Genomic DNA, 16,996 nt, shown 5'->3' on the forward strand with positions numbered 1-16,996 from the left:
GAATAGGGAGGGAGATGGGGAGAAGGCAAGAGGAAGCTGGAGAGGAGGAGAGATCGGTTCCCATACGATCTTGCTACCAAAGCAGTTCTTCAGCATTTCTGAGAAAGCCACAGAAGCCACGTTCCTCACATCGCTCAGACCCCTGGGGGACATGCACAAATTCCTCCCTGATGCTGGAGTCGGGAACACAGACCGAGAGCCGGCCTTCCCCTTCCTCGTGGATCTAGGAGCAACACAACACACATTCACCCATTCCACCACCAGGTATGCCGTGCTGTGTGAGGGATGGGGCCACGGAGTCAGACAGGGATACAGGCACCCCAGTAAAGCGGGGATGGTTCAGCACCCCCTCCAGACGTGCCCCTCCTCACTGGGGAGAGACGCTGCCTACCTCAGGGAAGGGCACATGCCCACACCGTCCCAGCCTGATACCTGGGAGCCATGCGTGACAGACCTGCCACCCCCAAACCAGCCCCACTGGTCACTAGGTTTGCTCTGGAATCTGTTCCCTCCTCTCTATACCGATTGCTCCATTTTCATTGCTTCGTTTTGGGACTGAGGCCCCAGGTTCTCCCCAACGGGCTTCCTATAGTTCCACAAGGTAGAGTGACACATTTGTCCATGTCACTTTCTCAAGCCCTGTGCTTCTCAGCAGGAATTCCACCGTGTCTGGGAAGACGGGTGTAAGGCCTTAGGGCAGCATTCAAGGCCTTCCCCAGCAGCGCTGGCCCTCCTCAGCCTTACCTCTGGGTTCAGACCTGCACTATCCCACAAGGTAGGCAGGAGGCCCATGTGACTATGTAAATAGCAATGAAGTAGAATTAAATTGAAAATTTAGATCTTTCATTGCACTGGCCTCATTTCAAGTGCTCAATAGCCACATGGGAACAGTGGCTACCATGTCACAGAGGAGATGTAAAACTTCCCAGTGTTCCAGAAAGTTCCACAGGACAGCATGGAGCATCTTGCACTGGTCTCTGTCAGGCCTTTACACAGGCCTGTGTCTAGCACACTCATACATACTTCCTCCCCCACCTGCGGGACTTGTACTCATCTCTCACAACCCAGACCAACACTTCAGTCCCCACCAATCCGTATCCCCAAGTCCCCCAACTGTTATCAGATGCTGTTCTGTGCATACAAGGCCCTGTCCCCTGCACCCTTTGGTACACTCTGCCTTTCAGCTGCGGGGTTACCCATACGGTGGGCCTCTGAGGGCAGGACATATTCTCAGTACCAAGGACAAGGAGAGGGCCTGGGATAAACCAGCCTGCAGCTTTTATAGGAATAAGCTGCCTAGTGAGAAGGCTCAGCTCGGTCTGAGCTCCCTCTGAAAGGGTGAGAGTGGAGAGGAATCCCCAAAGGCAGGACTCCCCAAATGGCTCAACTAATTTAGGAAAACTGAACACTACACCCCACAGAGCCAGCCTCTGAGTTCTGTGTCACCCTACCCCACAGGTCTCCTGTAAGCTTGAACTCAAGACAGCCTTAGGAGGAGGCTGGCTCTGCCACTTCCTCATTAGGTGTGTGTTGTCCATTGCCTAGGAGATCACCTACCCTGTCTGTGCCACAGTCCCTCAGCTGCAAAATGGGTAGTGAAACCTCACAGGCCTGGAAGGGTGGACTGAGATAACGGCAGGAAATGCCCAGCCTCCTGGGGCACAGAGCCCGGCAGCACACCCTGGGAGATGCAGGGGTCCTTGTGTACCATGTGAGGGTCCTCAGTGGCTTCTTCATGTCCTTGCCCCATGCTGTGTCCAGGTGGCCCTCCCTGCCTTCTCGGGTGGCAAGAATAGGAAGGGGCGGAGGGACCATCTGGTCTAGCCCTTATAATTGCCAGCACAGGAAACAGAAGTCCAAGGAGAGGGACTGATTGGCCCACAGCCACACCAATTGTCAGTGGAGAATAAACTGGAGTGTTTACTCCCAGCTGATGGCTCAAACAGGAAACAGGAACCTGTTAAACTCCCAAGAGACAGATCCAACCCAGAGGAAAGATATTGTGACCATGACCACGGCAGAGGCTTAGGCCCACAGGGCATGGAGGTGGGCGTGGTTCTGATCTGAATTTCACAATCATTTATTCTCACTATTAGGTGAAGAAAAATTGAGGATCAGAAAGGCTGCACAGCTTTCCTAGGCTCACACGGCTAGTACAAAAGAAGGGAGCTTCTGAATGACTCCTAAAACACGGGTTTGAAACCTCTGTGCCTCCCATTCAACTCAACACATCAATAGCTTTGGAGCACACACTGCGTCAGGCTTTGTGTTGTCCACTCAGGCTGGGGGACATTTGTGACCTAAAAAATTTACAGGTAGCTGAAGAGGCAGAAACTCCAGTGGGTAAATCTCAAGGAAAAAGTGGGTGTATACACACACACACACACACACACACACACACACACACACACACAGAGGCTGCCTAGGATCCAGCACAGCTGTCACCACTCAGATGTGTTTGTGACACCCTCTCCCTACCCATAAAGTGGGGCTGCAACAGCACCTGTGCTGTAGAGTGCTGTTCCATTAAATGTCTTAATTCCTGACTTGACACGATGCACGGGGTGAGTCAGTCATCATTATCATCATAATTATATATGCAACAGGGCAGCCAAACTGGGGAGCTTCCAGGACACAGCCTGTTTCTGGACGGAGTGGGAGGGTTGGGTGACAGTGCTCCCTCCAGTCTCCAGGATGGGGTCAGGCCATTCCTGAGAAGGCCGGTTAGGCAGGGACAAGCCTGGTGTGTGCAGAAAGTGGGGGCAGTCAGGGATGGCTGGAGCCAGGTATGTGATGGGTGGGTGGAGCCCTGAGGTGGAAAGGCCGGCTTGAGCTAGCTGGGCTGGGGTAGGGAGGGTTGGCAAGGCCCCATAGGGTTTGGAGCAGGGCAGGCTGAGGGGCCTGGAGTGGGGCACTCCCAGGGTGGAGGGAGCACAGCTACACAAACCCATTAGCTGCCAGGCTTTGGGACTCACACTGGCTTGCAGAGGTCAGAACCAAGATAGCAACTAGTAGCAGGAGCTCAGCAAGCCAGTACTCAGATAGACCAAAGGCTGAGGCTGGGACTCCTGCACTGCCAGCCCACGAGACAACGCTGCTGTGGAAGCCGTTTCTCCTCTGGCTTCAGTTTCTTCTCATCTCAATGGAGACAGCACAAAAAGTTTCAATCCTGGCTCTATGACCTTGAGCAAATCACTTCTTCCTGTACCAAGGTCTGTCTGGGAGATTCTTATCAGGAAAATACAGGCAAGAGCCCTCCAGGGTTGTGATGAGGACTTCTGAGATATCACCATGAAAGGGCCCAGTGTGGTGGCACACAGGAAGTACTTGGGGCCTCTCCCCTTCTGTGTCTGGTCACTGCTCTCTTTTCTCCCTCCCACCCAAATGTGCCAGAAATTGTCATGTGGCAAAGGAGATTTGCTTCCTTCTCCTCTTCCCCCATCCTTACCCCCAGGCCCTGATGTTTCTGTTCCCCCCAGTAGACACGAGACCTCTGGCTTTTATACCTCTGAGCCCAATCCTCCCCTGTGTCCTCTAAAGTCACACAGCTCCTGGAAACCCCTGGCTGCTCCCCTGCTCCACGGACTCCACAGCCTAATGAGCACGCTCCTCCCTGCCCCCCAGGTTCAGACCCAGCAAGTCACACCCAGTAGCTCAAATTTGCTTCTAGCTACCCAGCATCTTCAGGACCAACCATGAGCTCTTAGTGTGCGTGCATGTGTGTGTGCAAGCCCATGTGAATGTTCATGGGCTTCTCTGGTAAGCCTCTCTGTTTCATTCTTACCTGCCCCACAACCCCTCTCCATCCATAGCAACCCATCTCAACACGGGCTCACACCACCAGGCCAGTTCCTGCTCAGACTTATAACCTGAGTGCAAGCTCCAGCTTCATTGACATTTAATGGCTCTGTGGCCTTAGGCACAGGTTTTGAGCCTCATTTTCCTTGTTTGTAAAATGGGTGCAGTGAGACACCTCACAGTAGTAAGGATTAAGTGAGAAAGATAGAGATGAATATGAAGATAGAGACAGAGGAGATGGGGGGTATGGGGAGAGAGAGAGAAAAACAGACAGAAGGACACAGACACAGTCAGAGAGGGAGACAGAGAGAGTGAGCACCTATCTGCCAAAGGATTGGATGTCATCATTGCACTGCGTGCACCAGGCCTTGCTGACTGTGGACGGCTGGGCCCTCTGCCTGTAACTCTTTCAATCTCAGCTCCCTAGCCTGAAGCACCCATATGTCCTTCAGGACTCTGCCTGTCTGAGCAAGCCTCGGTTACAGCCACCTACAGGTTCCTAGGCCTGTCTTCCAGAACCAAGGCAGGACAAGGTCTCCTGCTGCTCCATTCTGGACCCTCAGTGGGCACAGGAGCCCTCAGTAGCTATGGGAGAAATGACCAAATGATTCTCTGAATCCAAGATGGAACCTGCCTGCAAATCCTCCACTCCTACCCTCAGGGTCTAGCTGGAGCTCAAGGTTGAGACAGCGAACGATGCTTGGGAAGCAGCCAAACTGAGTGGGACGTGAGCTCTGGTCCCTCCTTGGCAAGCCAGTTTCCCCATCTATAAAGTGGAGAGGCTGGTCCTGATAGTTTCGGGGGCCTCTGCTCATGCGGAGCTCCCGGAGGTGTTCAGAGCACTGGAGAGGAGGGCAAGTTCTGGGGCAGAGCCAGGCTGGGCCCCAGCCTTCCACTTCCTTTCGACCAAGTTCCAGAATCTCCTGGTCTCAGAGTCTTCCTCTGGGGAATGGCGCTGATCCCCACTCTACTCAGGGTGCAGGCGAAGTGAAATGTGAGGATGAAGGGCCCCTGACATGGTACCTCTGACACCTAAGTGCTCAAAACACTTTAATTGTCAGACTTGTTATTCTGTTTGTCACTTTTGGTCACCAGATTCTTTCATTTCTATAAAATAAACATTTTGCAGTCCCCAATCTCAGCCCTAAGTCTCTGTGTGATGGCCTGTGCTCAGACTGGTCAAGCTGCCCTAGCTGGTGCCCAGATGCCAGTGAAGAGGGAGAAGAGAAGTCCACACGTAGGCCTGGCTTTGACCCCAAAGCCAGCCTTGCCACCATGGAGGCTGTGGTTGCACATAAGCCCTGCCCTACCTTGGAAAGGACTGCAGAGCGCACTGCCCCAGGACACAGATAACCCTGATGCTTCCCTGTTAAGGTAACAAAATAAGTACCTGCCATTTCTTGGGCGGCAACTCTCTCTCTTTCTCTATACAGAAAGTGGGCATTTTGTTCTTCTTCTAGTTCTCAGACTAGAGAACAGGCACAGAGAAGGCCAGATCCCCCACTCTGCTAGGAGACAGACCAAGATCTGAACCCTGTCCCCCACTCTGCTTTTGCCTCATTGGGCTGCCCTGGCTGCTCCAGCTCACTGTGCCCAGCTTGTGAGGGCTGCCATCCAGGGCCCACCTTCTGGCATGAAGGAACCTTTGGGAAAGCTCCAGTAGTCACATGAGGTCTGGAGGGGGTGGCAGAGATGAACTGGATCCCTTCTCTGGGGGTTAGGAACCTGAGATGGCCAGAGCCGGATGCCACGCCTGACTAGGATGACATCCTAGCCACCTGCCCTTCACGCGTCAGCTGGCATAACCGACCAGACCCTAGTCAGGTCCTGTGCTGAGTACTCTCAATACAAAGTCAGGTCGGGAGAGTGGAGACAATTTTCTAGTCCTCAGAAGCAGGGCAGAGGTATGTGTTACCCAGCTAGACTGCCCTCAAATTCTAACCCAGCCATTTACCATCTAGGTAGCCAAACAAGTCACCAAATTCCTCTGAGCCTGTTTCCTCATCTACAGAAGGAATAAGTAACAACACTACCTAGCAACAGTGTTATGGAGATTAAATGAGGTAATACAAGAAAAACTCAGCATAGTCCTAGGCTCAGTGAGTACTGGTTGAGAAGCCCCAAACCCTTTAGAGAGGAGTCCCCTCTTTCCTCTTTGTTCTGTGCCCCCTGATGTAGACCTCTTTCAGGTGCTCAGCAGGGGTTTAAAGAAAAAGACATCAACACACACATGTTATGAAAATTATGTGCAAGTATGTATCACCTGTAGTCATGTTTATCCATGAAGTGGGGTTGGGGGAATTTTAACTTTCATACTGTCTATACTTCACTGCCCATGATAGTTAAAGTCCACTGCATGGCTATTGTGCCAGGTCCAGTACTAGACACTTCTATTCAAGACTTCCTAGTCCTAACTACATCCTTCCCAGTGTCATATTGTCCCCATGTTATAGATGACAACTGGAAGCTTAGAGAAGTGACGTGGCTTGACCGAGGACATGCAGCATGCCAGGAGCTAACCCCTGGAGTGTGCAGAAGGCAAATTTGCATGGCAGACCAGGGGAGAAAAATGGTGCACAGAGAGGGTAACATCTGAGCTGAACCTACAAGGCTAAGTGGGACTTCTGTAGACCAGCTTTCTTGAAAGGGGTGGATTTTGACTCCAGAAGGCATTTTTAATGTTTGGAGACATTTTTGGTTATCGTAACTTGGGGGGAGGGTTGCTACTGGAATGTGATAGGCAGGGGCTAGGGTGCTACTAAATTCCCTACAATGCACAAGGAAGCCCTGCCCAACAAAGAACTACCAAGCCTCAAAAGTCATTAGTACTGAGAATGACATTATGTACTGTAGCTCTCATTTATTGGGAACTTCTACGTGCTAGTTCAGCACCAATTTCGTATAAACATCATCTCATTTGAAATCCTAACCCCATTACTTCCATGCTGTCCATGAAGGACTTGGGGTTCAGCAATGGCAAGTCACTTTCCTAATATCACACAGCCAGTAAATGGCAGAGCCAGGATGGATGGAACTGCCTGAGCACAAAGCCAGAGCTTTTCACTCTGTGGCCTCCAGGATTAGAACAGCGTAAAAGCTCCAGGTAGGGCGTCTGGAGACTCCAGCTGAGTGCAGGCCTGGCTCCTCTGGATTCAAGGACTTGGGCATGTCTCCACCCTTCCCGCTCTACCGTTTCCCCATCTGTCAAGTGAACAGATGATCTCCAAGGCTCTGCCAGCTCCGAGTCTGTCATTCTCCAGGAAAGGGGCCTGGCTCAGGCTGCAGGAGCTGCCAGCTGTGGGGGAAGGGAGGAGGTGGGAGGGGTGAGCACAGCTTCATTCCCAGTGCATACATAAATAGCTAATGAGACTGTTTTTCTACTAGGAGGGAGCAGCAGGTGAGGTGGATGGTAATCTGAACTTCACCCAAGCGCATGTCTTTTTCATCGGGGAGGCAGATTTCTCTGTCACCACCTGGCCAAGGTCAAAGGGGACACAAAAGTAGGCCTCCTTCTTGTGTAAAAGAGGAGGTTTTGAGTTTTCACTCCGTAGGGTAAGTCAGCCTTCAGGGCCAGGAGGAAAAAAGATGTCAATGCATGTTGTCCCTGTCCCTGTCGTGTGTCAGGCACCTCAAAGCAGGTGCTTCTCAGGTCAGTTTTACCAAAGTCTAGGTAAGAAGGAATTGCCCTCACCCCATTTCTTAGACCCAGCATCAAGGAGACAGTACCTGAGGCAGGCCTAGGAACCCAGTGTGTCTGATCCCAGGACATGTGCTACAGTCTTGTTTTTCTTTTCATCCAAGAATGTAAGTGACTTAATATAATTTGGGAAAAGCATGTTTAATTTCTCTTGCATTGTCCTGGTCACAGAATGTAGAATAAAACTCCCAAATGACATAATTTACTATTTAAGGAGACCCCAAGGAGACAGGAGAACCAAGGCTAGAAGGTCAGACAAGGAGGGGCAGGGGTGTGCCACAGGGACAGTATCTGGCCCAGGCCAGACTGCACTCTCTAGTCCTTGTCTCTTCCTGTCTGGCAGTGCAGCCCTGGATTAGCTACAGCACCTCTCCAGACCTCAGTTTCCATATCTGTAGGACAAAGGGTTTTCACAGCCCCTTCAAATTCTCACACCTGTGCTTAGTCCTGACAAAGGTCCCTTCCTCTTCCCTATTTATGTGACTGCCCAGACAAGGAGAAAGGGACATCAAACACCTAACCCAAGGGACTCTGGGGGCAGAGGGCCAAGGCTGGCATTGTGCATCCTCCCAGAGCCCCTCTCTGATCTTTGTTCACCCTACAATGGGACCTCCATCCTCAGGCAGACAGACTGGATGTGGTCAGTTGTGTTGTGGAACAAAAGGAACTGATAGATGGCAATGGTGAACATGGGCCACTTTTTGCAGTACCAGTGGTTATTTCCATGGGCATCTACTAGATATGGGCTAAGGAATAGAAAGAGATTCAGGTATAGCACAGATGAGTGGTAGTATGGGGAAAGTAGTTATTTAGCTCTGATACTGGGGAGTTAATTAACTCCCAAGATAGTCTGCTGTCTTGTAATAAAACATCTGGGCCAAAAATTGCTGCTTCTAAAATGCTCCTTGGTCTTGGCTAGCTCAAGCCAGGATTGGCCATTTGTTCATTCAACTTCTACTGGTGTGGATTGTAAACTAGGCCTTGCACTGGATTATCTCTGCCTTTGGGGAACTGTGTGCTACATTGGGATCCCAAGGTCATGGATGTAGGACAGCTGGATTGAAATAGTTTAGCCACATAAGCTTGGGAGTCATTTTATTAAACATGGTAAAATAGGTTTCTTTGCTATACAATTTCTCCAAGTCTTTAGTATGCAAATACACACTGAGAATCCTGGGAGGCGGGTATAGAACATATACTACATATCCCAAATATAGCCGATCTTGGAATACTTCTTTTAAAAATATCGTACTCACTAAGAGATGGCATTTGGGAAAACGTGGTCATTCTTTCTTTTCTGCCTAGTAGATCCTGGAGGACTTTTCAGGGAGGATATGTGATCTGAACAAGACCTTGAGAATGTATCAGAATTGATCAGTGAAGATGGGAAGGCTTAAAGGAAACCGATTCGAGTCTGAGGCTATGCTCCAAAGACTGTTTCACTGAGTCCTCCAAGATCTAGATGTGGTTGATGGAGCCAAGAAGGTCATCAAAAACTCCTGGAAGTCTCAGAGTTCACTACCACTACCTCAAGTCACCTCCGGAGTTATTCTCCAAATCTTGAGTCCTCAAGTCCTATTCCCACTTTTGGTTGGCCCCTACCCTGCTTTAAGTCTCAAAGAGTTCTTACACTATCCCACTCTTAATCTTTCACAGGCCTCAATTTACCCCTTACCTCCCAAATCTGTCCTCTCAATTGGTCCTGACTTTGACTCCTATCTTAGGCTTAGTCCGCATGTGCTCAGTACAATGTGGCGGCTCACTCCCCCACATATGGATGCACACTAGATGGAAATCTCACCCCACTGTGTCCCCAAGCCTGCCAGAGATCAGCTGCTGGGTTTAGCGCCACTCCTCATAGGCCCGCCCTTGACCAACTCTGATTAGGCTCTGCCCTCAACAATGCCTCAGCCCAGTACCAGGTTCAAGTTTGAGCTCATCTGCCCGGACTTTTCCATTCCACCCTTGACCTTTCCCCATCAGGCGCCAGCTCACACTTTAGATCAGTTTCAGACCCAGCTCCCTGCAGACAGGCCAAGGTTCCGCCCCAGACCCGCCCCCTCGCCGCAGCCCCGCCCCACCCCGTATTAAATCTGATAGGGTCTGACCCTGCCGGAGGCCCCGCCCCGTGAAAATTCTGACTGGTCCGTGCCAGCGGTCCAGCCTTGACCCCACCCCCTCCGGGGCCCGCCCCCGCGCCCCGCCCCCGCCCCTGGCAGCCAGCGCACCTGCAACTCCTCGAAGGCTTCGTCGATGCCGGTGACCTGGTGCTGCTCGTGCAGCGCGGGCTCGTCGCAGAAGAAACAGAGCAGCGCACGGTCCGTGAGGCAGAACAGCTTGACCTTGTCGTGCGCCTGGCAGGGTCGCGCGGCTCGGCGCGCGTTGAGGATGGCGTCCAGCGGGAAGGCACTGTAGCGCTCCACGATGTTGGCCAGCTTGAGGCTGGGCGCCAGCGCGGGCTCAGCGAACGTGCGCCGGCACTCCGGGCAGTCGCGGGCGCCCTGCGCCTCCTGCCGCACCCAGTGCTCGGTGATGCAGCGGCGGCAGAAGTAGTGCTCGCAACCCAGGCTCACCGGGTCCTGGTAGATGCTCAGGCAGATGGAGCAGAGCAGCTCGTCCTTGAGGCTGCAAGCCATGGCGCCAGGGAGGGGGCCCCGAGGGGCGGGGGGCGGCGGAGCACGCGGCGCTGTCGGGGGCAGCACCCGAAGAGGGCACGGAGACACCGGCAGCAGCTATAGAGGAAGGAAGGGGCTGCTGTCCGGGAGAGGGTAAGGCGAGCTCGGGGGTCCAAGGCAGCGACTACGCAGGATGCGAGCCCAGGAGGGCGGTTTCGAGGTATTGAGTAGCCGGAGGTGATGGGTGCTGGAGGAAGGCGGCCGAGGGTCTCCGAGGAAGGAGGCTCCTGGCGATAGGGTCCTAGGGAACGAGACGGTCCGAAGGGATGGGTGCCTTCGGGGCGGAGATCCAAGAGGGGGGCTGAGGCCTTGGGGTACTAAAATCCCGGGACAGGGACCGGTGGGGGAGGGGGCAAAGCTGGTGTTGAAGAATTCTGGGGTGGAGGGAAGCCAGGCCGAGCCGCACCGCTGTGCATCCGGCACAGCAGAGGAAGGTGCCAGCCCACTCAGCTGCCCGATTCCAGTCACAAGCCCCGGCGCGGCACGACCCCTTACCCCAGCCGGCTCGGCGGCCACTGCTTGGGTCCAGCGCAGCCTCTCAACCCGGAACCAGGCGAGCCGAGCTGCCGGCGGCCGCTGCTCGCTCCCCGCCTCCGCGGGCAGGACCCGGGCGGCTCCACCCCCACAGCGGGCGGGCGGGCGGGCGGGCGGGGGCGGGGCCTCGAGACTCAGGACCCGGACCCGCCCCCACCATGCTCCGGCTCCGAGAAGCGCAGCCCAGCTGTTCCTTCAGGGTCTGCGCAGCAGCGGGGTCTCGCGTGGGGGCCCGCGGCAGAGTGCGGAGGAGGAGGGCAGCTAATTTGAGAGGTCAACGAATAACCAAGGAACTGTTCTGGATCATTAGTATAAAGATTAGGGGAAAATAATGTTTTGTATTAAAACAAAAATAATGTGTAATCTGCTTACAATATATTTATGCATAGATGGTAACGATAAAACTCGAGAAATGCCGTTTGCTTAGAGCACTTTGAAGGATCTCACACTACTAAGTCCTGATGTCCTGCTTCCACTTTTCTGTCTTAAGGAGAGTGGAGAGCCCTGGCTGATGTTCAATCCAAGGGTTCTCCATTCAGCAAACCTGCAAGGCCGTGTGTGTGTGTGTGTGTGTGTGTGTGTGTGTGTGTGTGTGTGTGTGTAAGGGGGAGTGGTGCAGAAAAGGAGAAGAGTAATGGGAGACTCTGTCTTCAGTCATTCTGCTCTGTTGGGGTGGGGTGTGAAGGGGACTCAGGTGAGGCGGAAGGCATTGAGGGTCATGGTAAAGAATTTCTGGAAAGTACTGAGTTTTTAAGCAGGAGAATAACCCGGCCGGATTGGGGTTTCCTCAGCCTAATATGGATGAAGGGCTAAGTAAACACTTAATACAGACTACAGCATGTACCATCCATTTCCATTCATAGTCTAAGAAGTAACATCAAGATTCTTTAGAATATATTTTCCAGGAGATATTGTTGGATGAAAGAAAAAAATGTTAGAAGACTCAAATATGCATAGATACATAGACATGAATACATCCCAACTTACACATATGCATAGACATTATTGGCAGAGCAAAAATTCTGCAGAACCATATAGCAGTTCTAATCATCCTCAAGGAGGGGCTGAGATTATGAGGGAACTATTAAATTCTGTAGCACCACTTATTCTGTTAATTTTATAATAACAAAGATACAGCGGGTTCACACGATTCATGGGTTTCACATTTGCAAATTCACCTCAAAATTTATTCATAATCTTCAAATCAATACTTGACCTACTTATGCAGTTATTGGTGGGTATATATGTATGGACAGAAAGGTGAAAATTTTGATTGGCCCGTGGGGTCCCTTCCCAACTGAGGCTGAGCAAAAAGGAGCCATGCTGATTTCTTGTTTCGAATTTGGTAGTATAAACAAAAATCTTTTTTGAGATCTATTTAGGGCCACATTTTCATGTTTTTTTCCTGGATATTTTACTGTTTAAATAGCTACCATCTTAGTGGTGGGCGAAGCACTGGTTAATGTTCCTATATGCAAGAAGGCCGTAGGGAGAAAATATGTGTATTTAATAAGCTTTGTTCAGTACATGAGTGCTGTTAGCTGTGAGTTTAATGTTAATGAATCAACAATATACAGATGGTCTTCTGCTTCTGCTGTGGATTCAACCAACTGCATATTGAAAATATTTGAAAAAAATTGCCTTTGTACTGAACACGAACAGACTTTTTCTTGTTATTCCCTAGATATTACAGTATAATAACTATTTACATAACATTTACATTGTGTTAGGTATAAGAAATCTAGAAATGAGATACTGTCTATGAGAGGATGCAGATTCTGTGCAATTACTGTGCCATTTTGTATAAAACATTTTGGCATCCATGGATTGTGGTATGCATCAGGATACTCGCATACTGAGGGACAGCTGTATACATTAAATACAGTGTCTTCCAGAAGAAACATACAAAAAACAAAGTTATGTCTTGATTGACTACTACAAATGTAGGTACTTGCAGGAACCTGATCCCATATTTCCTCTTGGGATGATGACTCAGGGTTTGCTAATTCAGTCATTGCAGTGACTTTATAGAACATAACTACCATGCATAATGAGAGTCAACTCTATTTAAAATAGTAGTGTGTAATAGCATCCACCAATACAAGGCACCAAACCCCCATACCTTTCCATTCAGGTAACACTGGCTCAGGTCCACTTGGATGAGGGGGAGCAGGAGGGTGAATATTGAGCAGCTGTCATGGGGCAGGTATTGTGGTAGGTGCTTCAAGCCTATTTTATTGAATCGTCACAACTTGACATTTTGCTCTCAATTTTCTGATGCAGCTTCTGTTTAGAGCAGGGAAGAGATCTGTGTAAAGCCTGTACACACACTGGCTTCTTCACTCAGGCTGGTGGAAAAGCTTATGTATCTGTACAGCCTGGACCATGGCTGAGTCTGAGCTGCCAGCTCCATCTCATAGACCTTATAAATAGCTCAGCTGGGATGCTTGTCTCAGTTTCTCTCCACCATCCCAAACCTTGCTCACCACCATAACCCATGGAGACATCCCCCCTGCTGCTTGTCAGTGAGTGCCTTTCCTCTTTCTACTCCACAAAGGAGCAGAGCCCCTCACGGAGGACTTTTCCACTTCCAATCCAATTGAACCTCTCAACGTATCTAGAGAAATGCTGCAGGTCCTTTGTAAAATGAGGCAGGATGTAAATGAAATGAACAGATAAAGTAAATGCATTTTTGTCTTTATTGGGCCCCACCTCCTTCACCTGGCCTAGGAGGATGAAGCAAGCCTTCTATTCAAAATAGTTCCTCCACCTGAACCCAGGCCTAATCCCTTGCAGGCCTCCTCTGGGACTTAACTCCTTCAACTTCAATTATCCCCCTCTTGACTATATTTTTGTCTTCTGTCTCATAATTGGCTGCTTTCCTTTCTTTCTTTCTTTTTTGTGGTACTAAGGATTGAACTCATGACCTCGCATTTGCCAGGCAGACACTTATGTCACTGAGCTAAATCCCTAGCCCCTGGCTGCTTTTCTTCACCCTACATACTCAAGATCTTTCTGAAACAATACACTAAACTCTATAGTTTCCCCCACCTCGAGCCATCATCCTTGCCTTTCTCTAACCTGGCTTTTTGAAAAATTCCTCCACATGTCCTCCCCTGATAAATATCATCCCACCACTCCACTAAAGTGACTAATCATCTCCTAATTGCCAATTAAAAATAGCTTCTGGTAGATACTTGCAGCTGCACAAACACAAAAGAGAGGAAAAATTAAGAAGAAAAATTGACATATTCCTAATTCCACTACCCAGAAAGAACTATGATTAATACTTGGATTATATCCTTTTAGAGCTTTATCACATAAAATATATGCAATATCCTTAAGAGGAGAGATAGGAGGGAGAAGAGGGAGCAAAAAGAAAGGGGAGGAGGGTTTTTTTTGTTTATAGTACTGAGTATTGAACCTGGGGTCTTCATACTGAGCTACATCCCCAGATCTTTTTTTTTTTTTTTTTTTTTTTTGAGACAGTCTTGTTAAGTTACTAAGCTGCCTGATCGGATGTTGAATTTGTGATCCTTCTGCCTCAGCCTGCCAGAGTGCTGTGACTATAGACATGTGCCACCACACTTTGCTGAGAGATTTTTGAAAAATAAAATCAAGTTCACTCTAAATCAGTGACTTCCAGAGGAGTGTTGTTAAACCTTGTTGTCTTAGCAGAGTGTTTTATGGAGCTGACACTGAGATGAGAATGGGAGTGAAAATGGTTTATTTTGGAAGTGTAAGTAACATCAATAGGGAAGTGGGAACAGGTAGATTCTTATTTCAGAGGGCAATTGGAGATTTATCGTGCAATGCAGGGGAACTCCTAGAGGAGTACAAAACTCAGAATCATCCAGTCCAGTGGTTCCTAAGCTTTTTAGCATCATGGTCTGGTGTCATGAAAGACAATTTTCTCACAGATGAGAGTTGGGGATAGCACGGACAGAAGCATAAATAAAGTAAAGGATGATGCACGGACTAAAATAAGTATCAGATTCTAATTTAAAGCCTGATGCCAGATGCAATTGTACAATCCCTGTGCCTCAACTCACTTGCCACTATAAAGCCTACCACCAGAGGCAGCTTTATTTTCATTTATCACACTCACTGATGGGGTTTTGATATGAGTCTGCAAGCAGTTGATTTATTATAGTCTCTATGCTGTCAGACCTCTCTGTTAATGTTAGTCCATATTTGCAGCTAACATTGAGATGAGGATGGAAGTGAAGCAATGTTAATAGGGAATTGGGAACAAGGAAGAGACAGAGAAGTGGGAACAGAGGGCAACTGAAGATTTATCCTGCAGGGGAACTCCAAGAGGGTTATGAAACACCAAAAATCATTCAGTCCAGTGGTTGCTACTCCTCAGGGCTGGTGTCACAGTCTCAGCTCCACCTCAGATCATCAGGCATTAGAAGAAGAAGCATGCAGTCTACATCTCCCACATGCATAGTTCACACTAGGGTTTTGCTCCTGTGAGAATTTAGAGCCACCACTGACCTGACAGGAATTAGAGCTCAGGTGGCATTGTGAACAGTGGGGAGCAGCTGTAATTACAGCTGAAGCTTCACTTGCTGACCTGCTACTCAGCTACCGTCGTGTGGCTTGGTTCCTAAAAGGCCATGGGCCAGTACTAGTCTGTGACCTGGGGGTTGGGGACGCTACTCTAAAGAGTAAGGGTGCTGGGGTATTTATGCACCATCTTGGAGTACTGAGGCTATTCCCCAGTGGTGATAGTTCCTTGCTCTTATGAACAATGATGTGTATTGTCAACTCTGTAGTTCTGGTGAAAAGATCCCTCCGTCAAGGTGAAGATACTGGCAGTTGGAAGTCTTGGGAGCACACTAACAGGTCTGAGGGATGAGGGTAAGGCAGTGAAAATGTGTATCACAGTTTCCTTTGCATTTGCTGAGATCAACTTGGAACTACTAATTTATGATTGTTTCTCCAAGGTGGTGGCTAGTCACAGATTACTAAAAGAAGAAGAAAAAGGAGATGGAAGAGGAGAAAGAAGAGAGGAAGGAGATGACAATAGGTGGGAGAGTGGAACAAACTCAAGATACAACCGATACAGTTGGTTCTTCCCGTCATTATCCTCTTCCCTTCCTATCCATGCTCCGCTGCCAGTGCAGAGACTCCTTCCTTTGCGTGTTGCTCTACTGGCATGAAACCTCAAAGTTTCCAGGGGACAGATGTCATTCTAGATTTAGTAAAAGCATTACCAAGTCCTCTAGTGGATTGTTCTTTCCCTACCCTCTGGGAACTAGGATTTTTAGTTCAACAGAACCAAAAGCTTTGGAAATAGGAAGCATAAATTTACTCACAGATTATCAGGAGTAACAATGAGAGGGACCGGGGCTGGGGATTTAGCTCAGCGGCATAAGTGCCTGCCTTGCAAGCAGGCAGTCGTGAGTTCGATCCCTGGTACCAGTAAAAACGAAAAAGACAAAAAAAAAAAAAAAAAAAAAAAAAAAAAAAAAAAAAAAAAAAAAAAAAAAAAACAACAACAACAATGAGAGGGGCCATCCAGACCTATGTATTCTGCCTGTCAAGAACACAGCCTAATACTATTGGAGTAAAGTGTATAAACTCATTCAAAATGTATAAATACAGCTCCTCAATTCCATCTTCCAGTTGATGCCTTACAGTGGCTATTTTAATATTCTCAGGATGGCAGCTTATCACTGGTAAGGTATATGGTTATAAAAGCCATATAGAACCATATCCCTTCAGAGTTCCTGGGTCAAATGTAATCAATCCATCACCATGTGGGTGGGTGCTTTTCTTGGGGAATGGTTCCAATTCAAGAGCTGAAGTCAGTTTCTCCTCTGAATATTGGACACAGTTACAATCAGGTCAGCATTGGTGACAGGAAGCCTATGCTGTTAGGCCATGTGTGGTTTCCATTCCTTCCATTAGGCCATTATGGCAGTTTGATTTATGGGCCAATTGTATATACTTTGGGTAGCTGAGCAGAGATGAGCTCATTTTCACTGAATGAGTCATCTACCTGGCTGTTCAATGCCTGACTTTCAAACACAATTGATGCATACTACATACCAGAACTTGTCTTGTCTTATTCTATTCAGGATATCACATCTACTGTATGCTGTGATGAGGTTATTAAGAAACCAATGTGAGATTTCTGTTACTTACCAACTGTGATCATCCTAATTAAGTATTCAGGAATGGAGAGAGTGACAGGAGTGTCTACAGACCCACTGGACTCACTGTGAAATGGGCTTTGGCAAAGACTCTTTTTATCATCTTGCCTCCATATCCACTTACTTAA

At 49.0% G+C, this 16,996-nt stretch overlaps 1 protein-coding gene across 1 annotated transcript in view; it reads right to left on the reverse strand.

The window, feature by feature from the left end:
- Trim62 (tripartite motif containing 62) overlaps nucleotides 1-10,138 on the reverse strand; it is a 30,506-nt gene extending 20,368 nt beyond the window's left edge. Inside the window, exon 1 of the mRNA XM_063236005.1 lies at nucleotides 9,724-10,138. Within this exon, the coding sequence (XP_063092075.1) occupies nucleotides 9,724-10,131 (408 nt within the window). The 5' untranslated portion in view covers nucleotides 10,132-10,138. The remainder of the gene's footprint in view (nucleotides 1-9,723) is intronic.
- Between the last annotated feature and the right edge of the window lie 6,858 nt (nucleotides 10,139-16,996).

The sequence above is a fragment of the Cavia porcellus genome, unplaced genomic scaffold (genome assembly GCF_034190915.1).
Source record: "Cavia porcellus strain 051 isolate PalLab524CR breed Dunkin Hartley unplaced genomic scaffold, mCavPor4.1 scaffold_25, whole genome shotgun sequence".
NCBI lineage: Eukaryota > Metazoa > Chordata > Mammalia > Rodentia > Caviidae > Cavia > Cavia porcellus.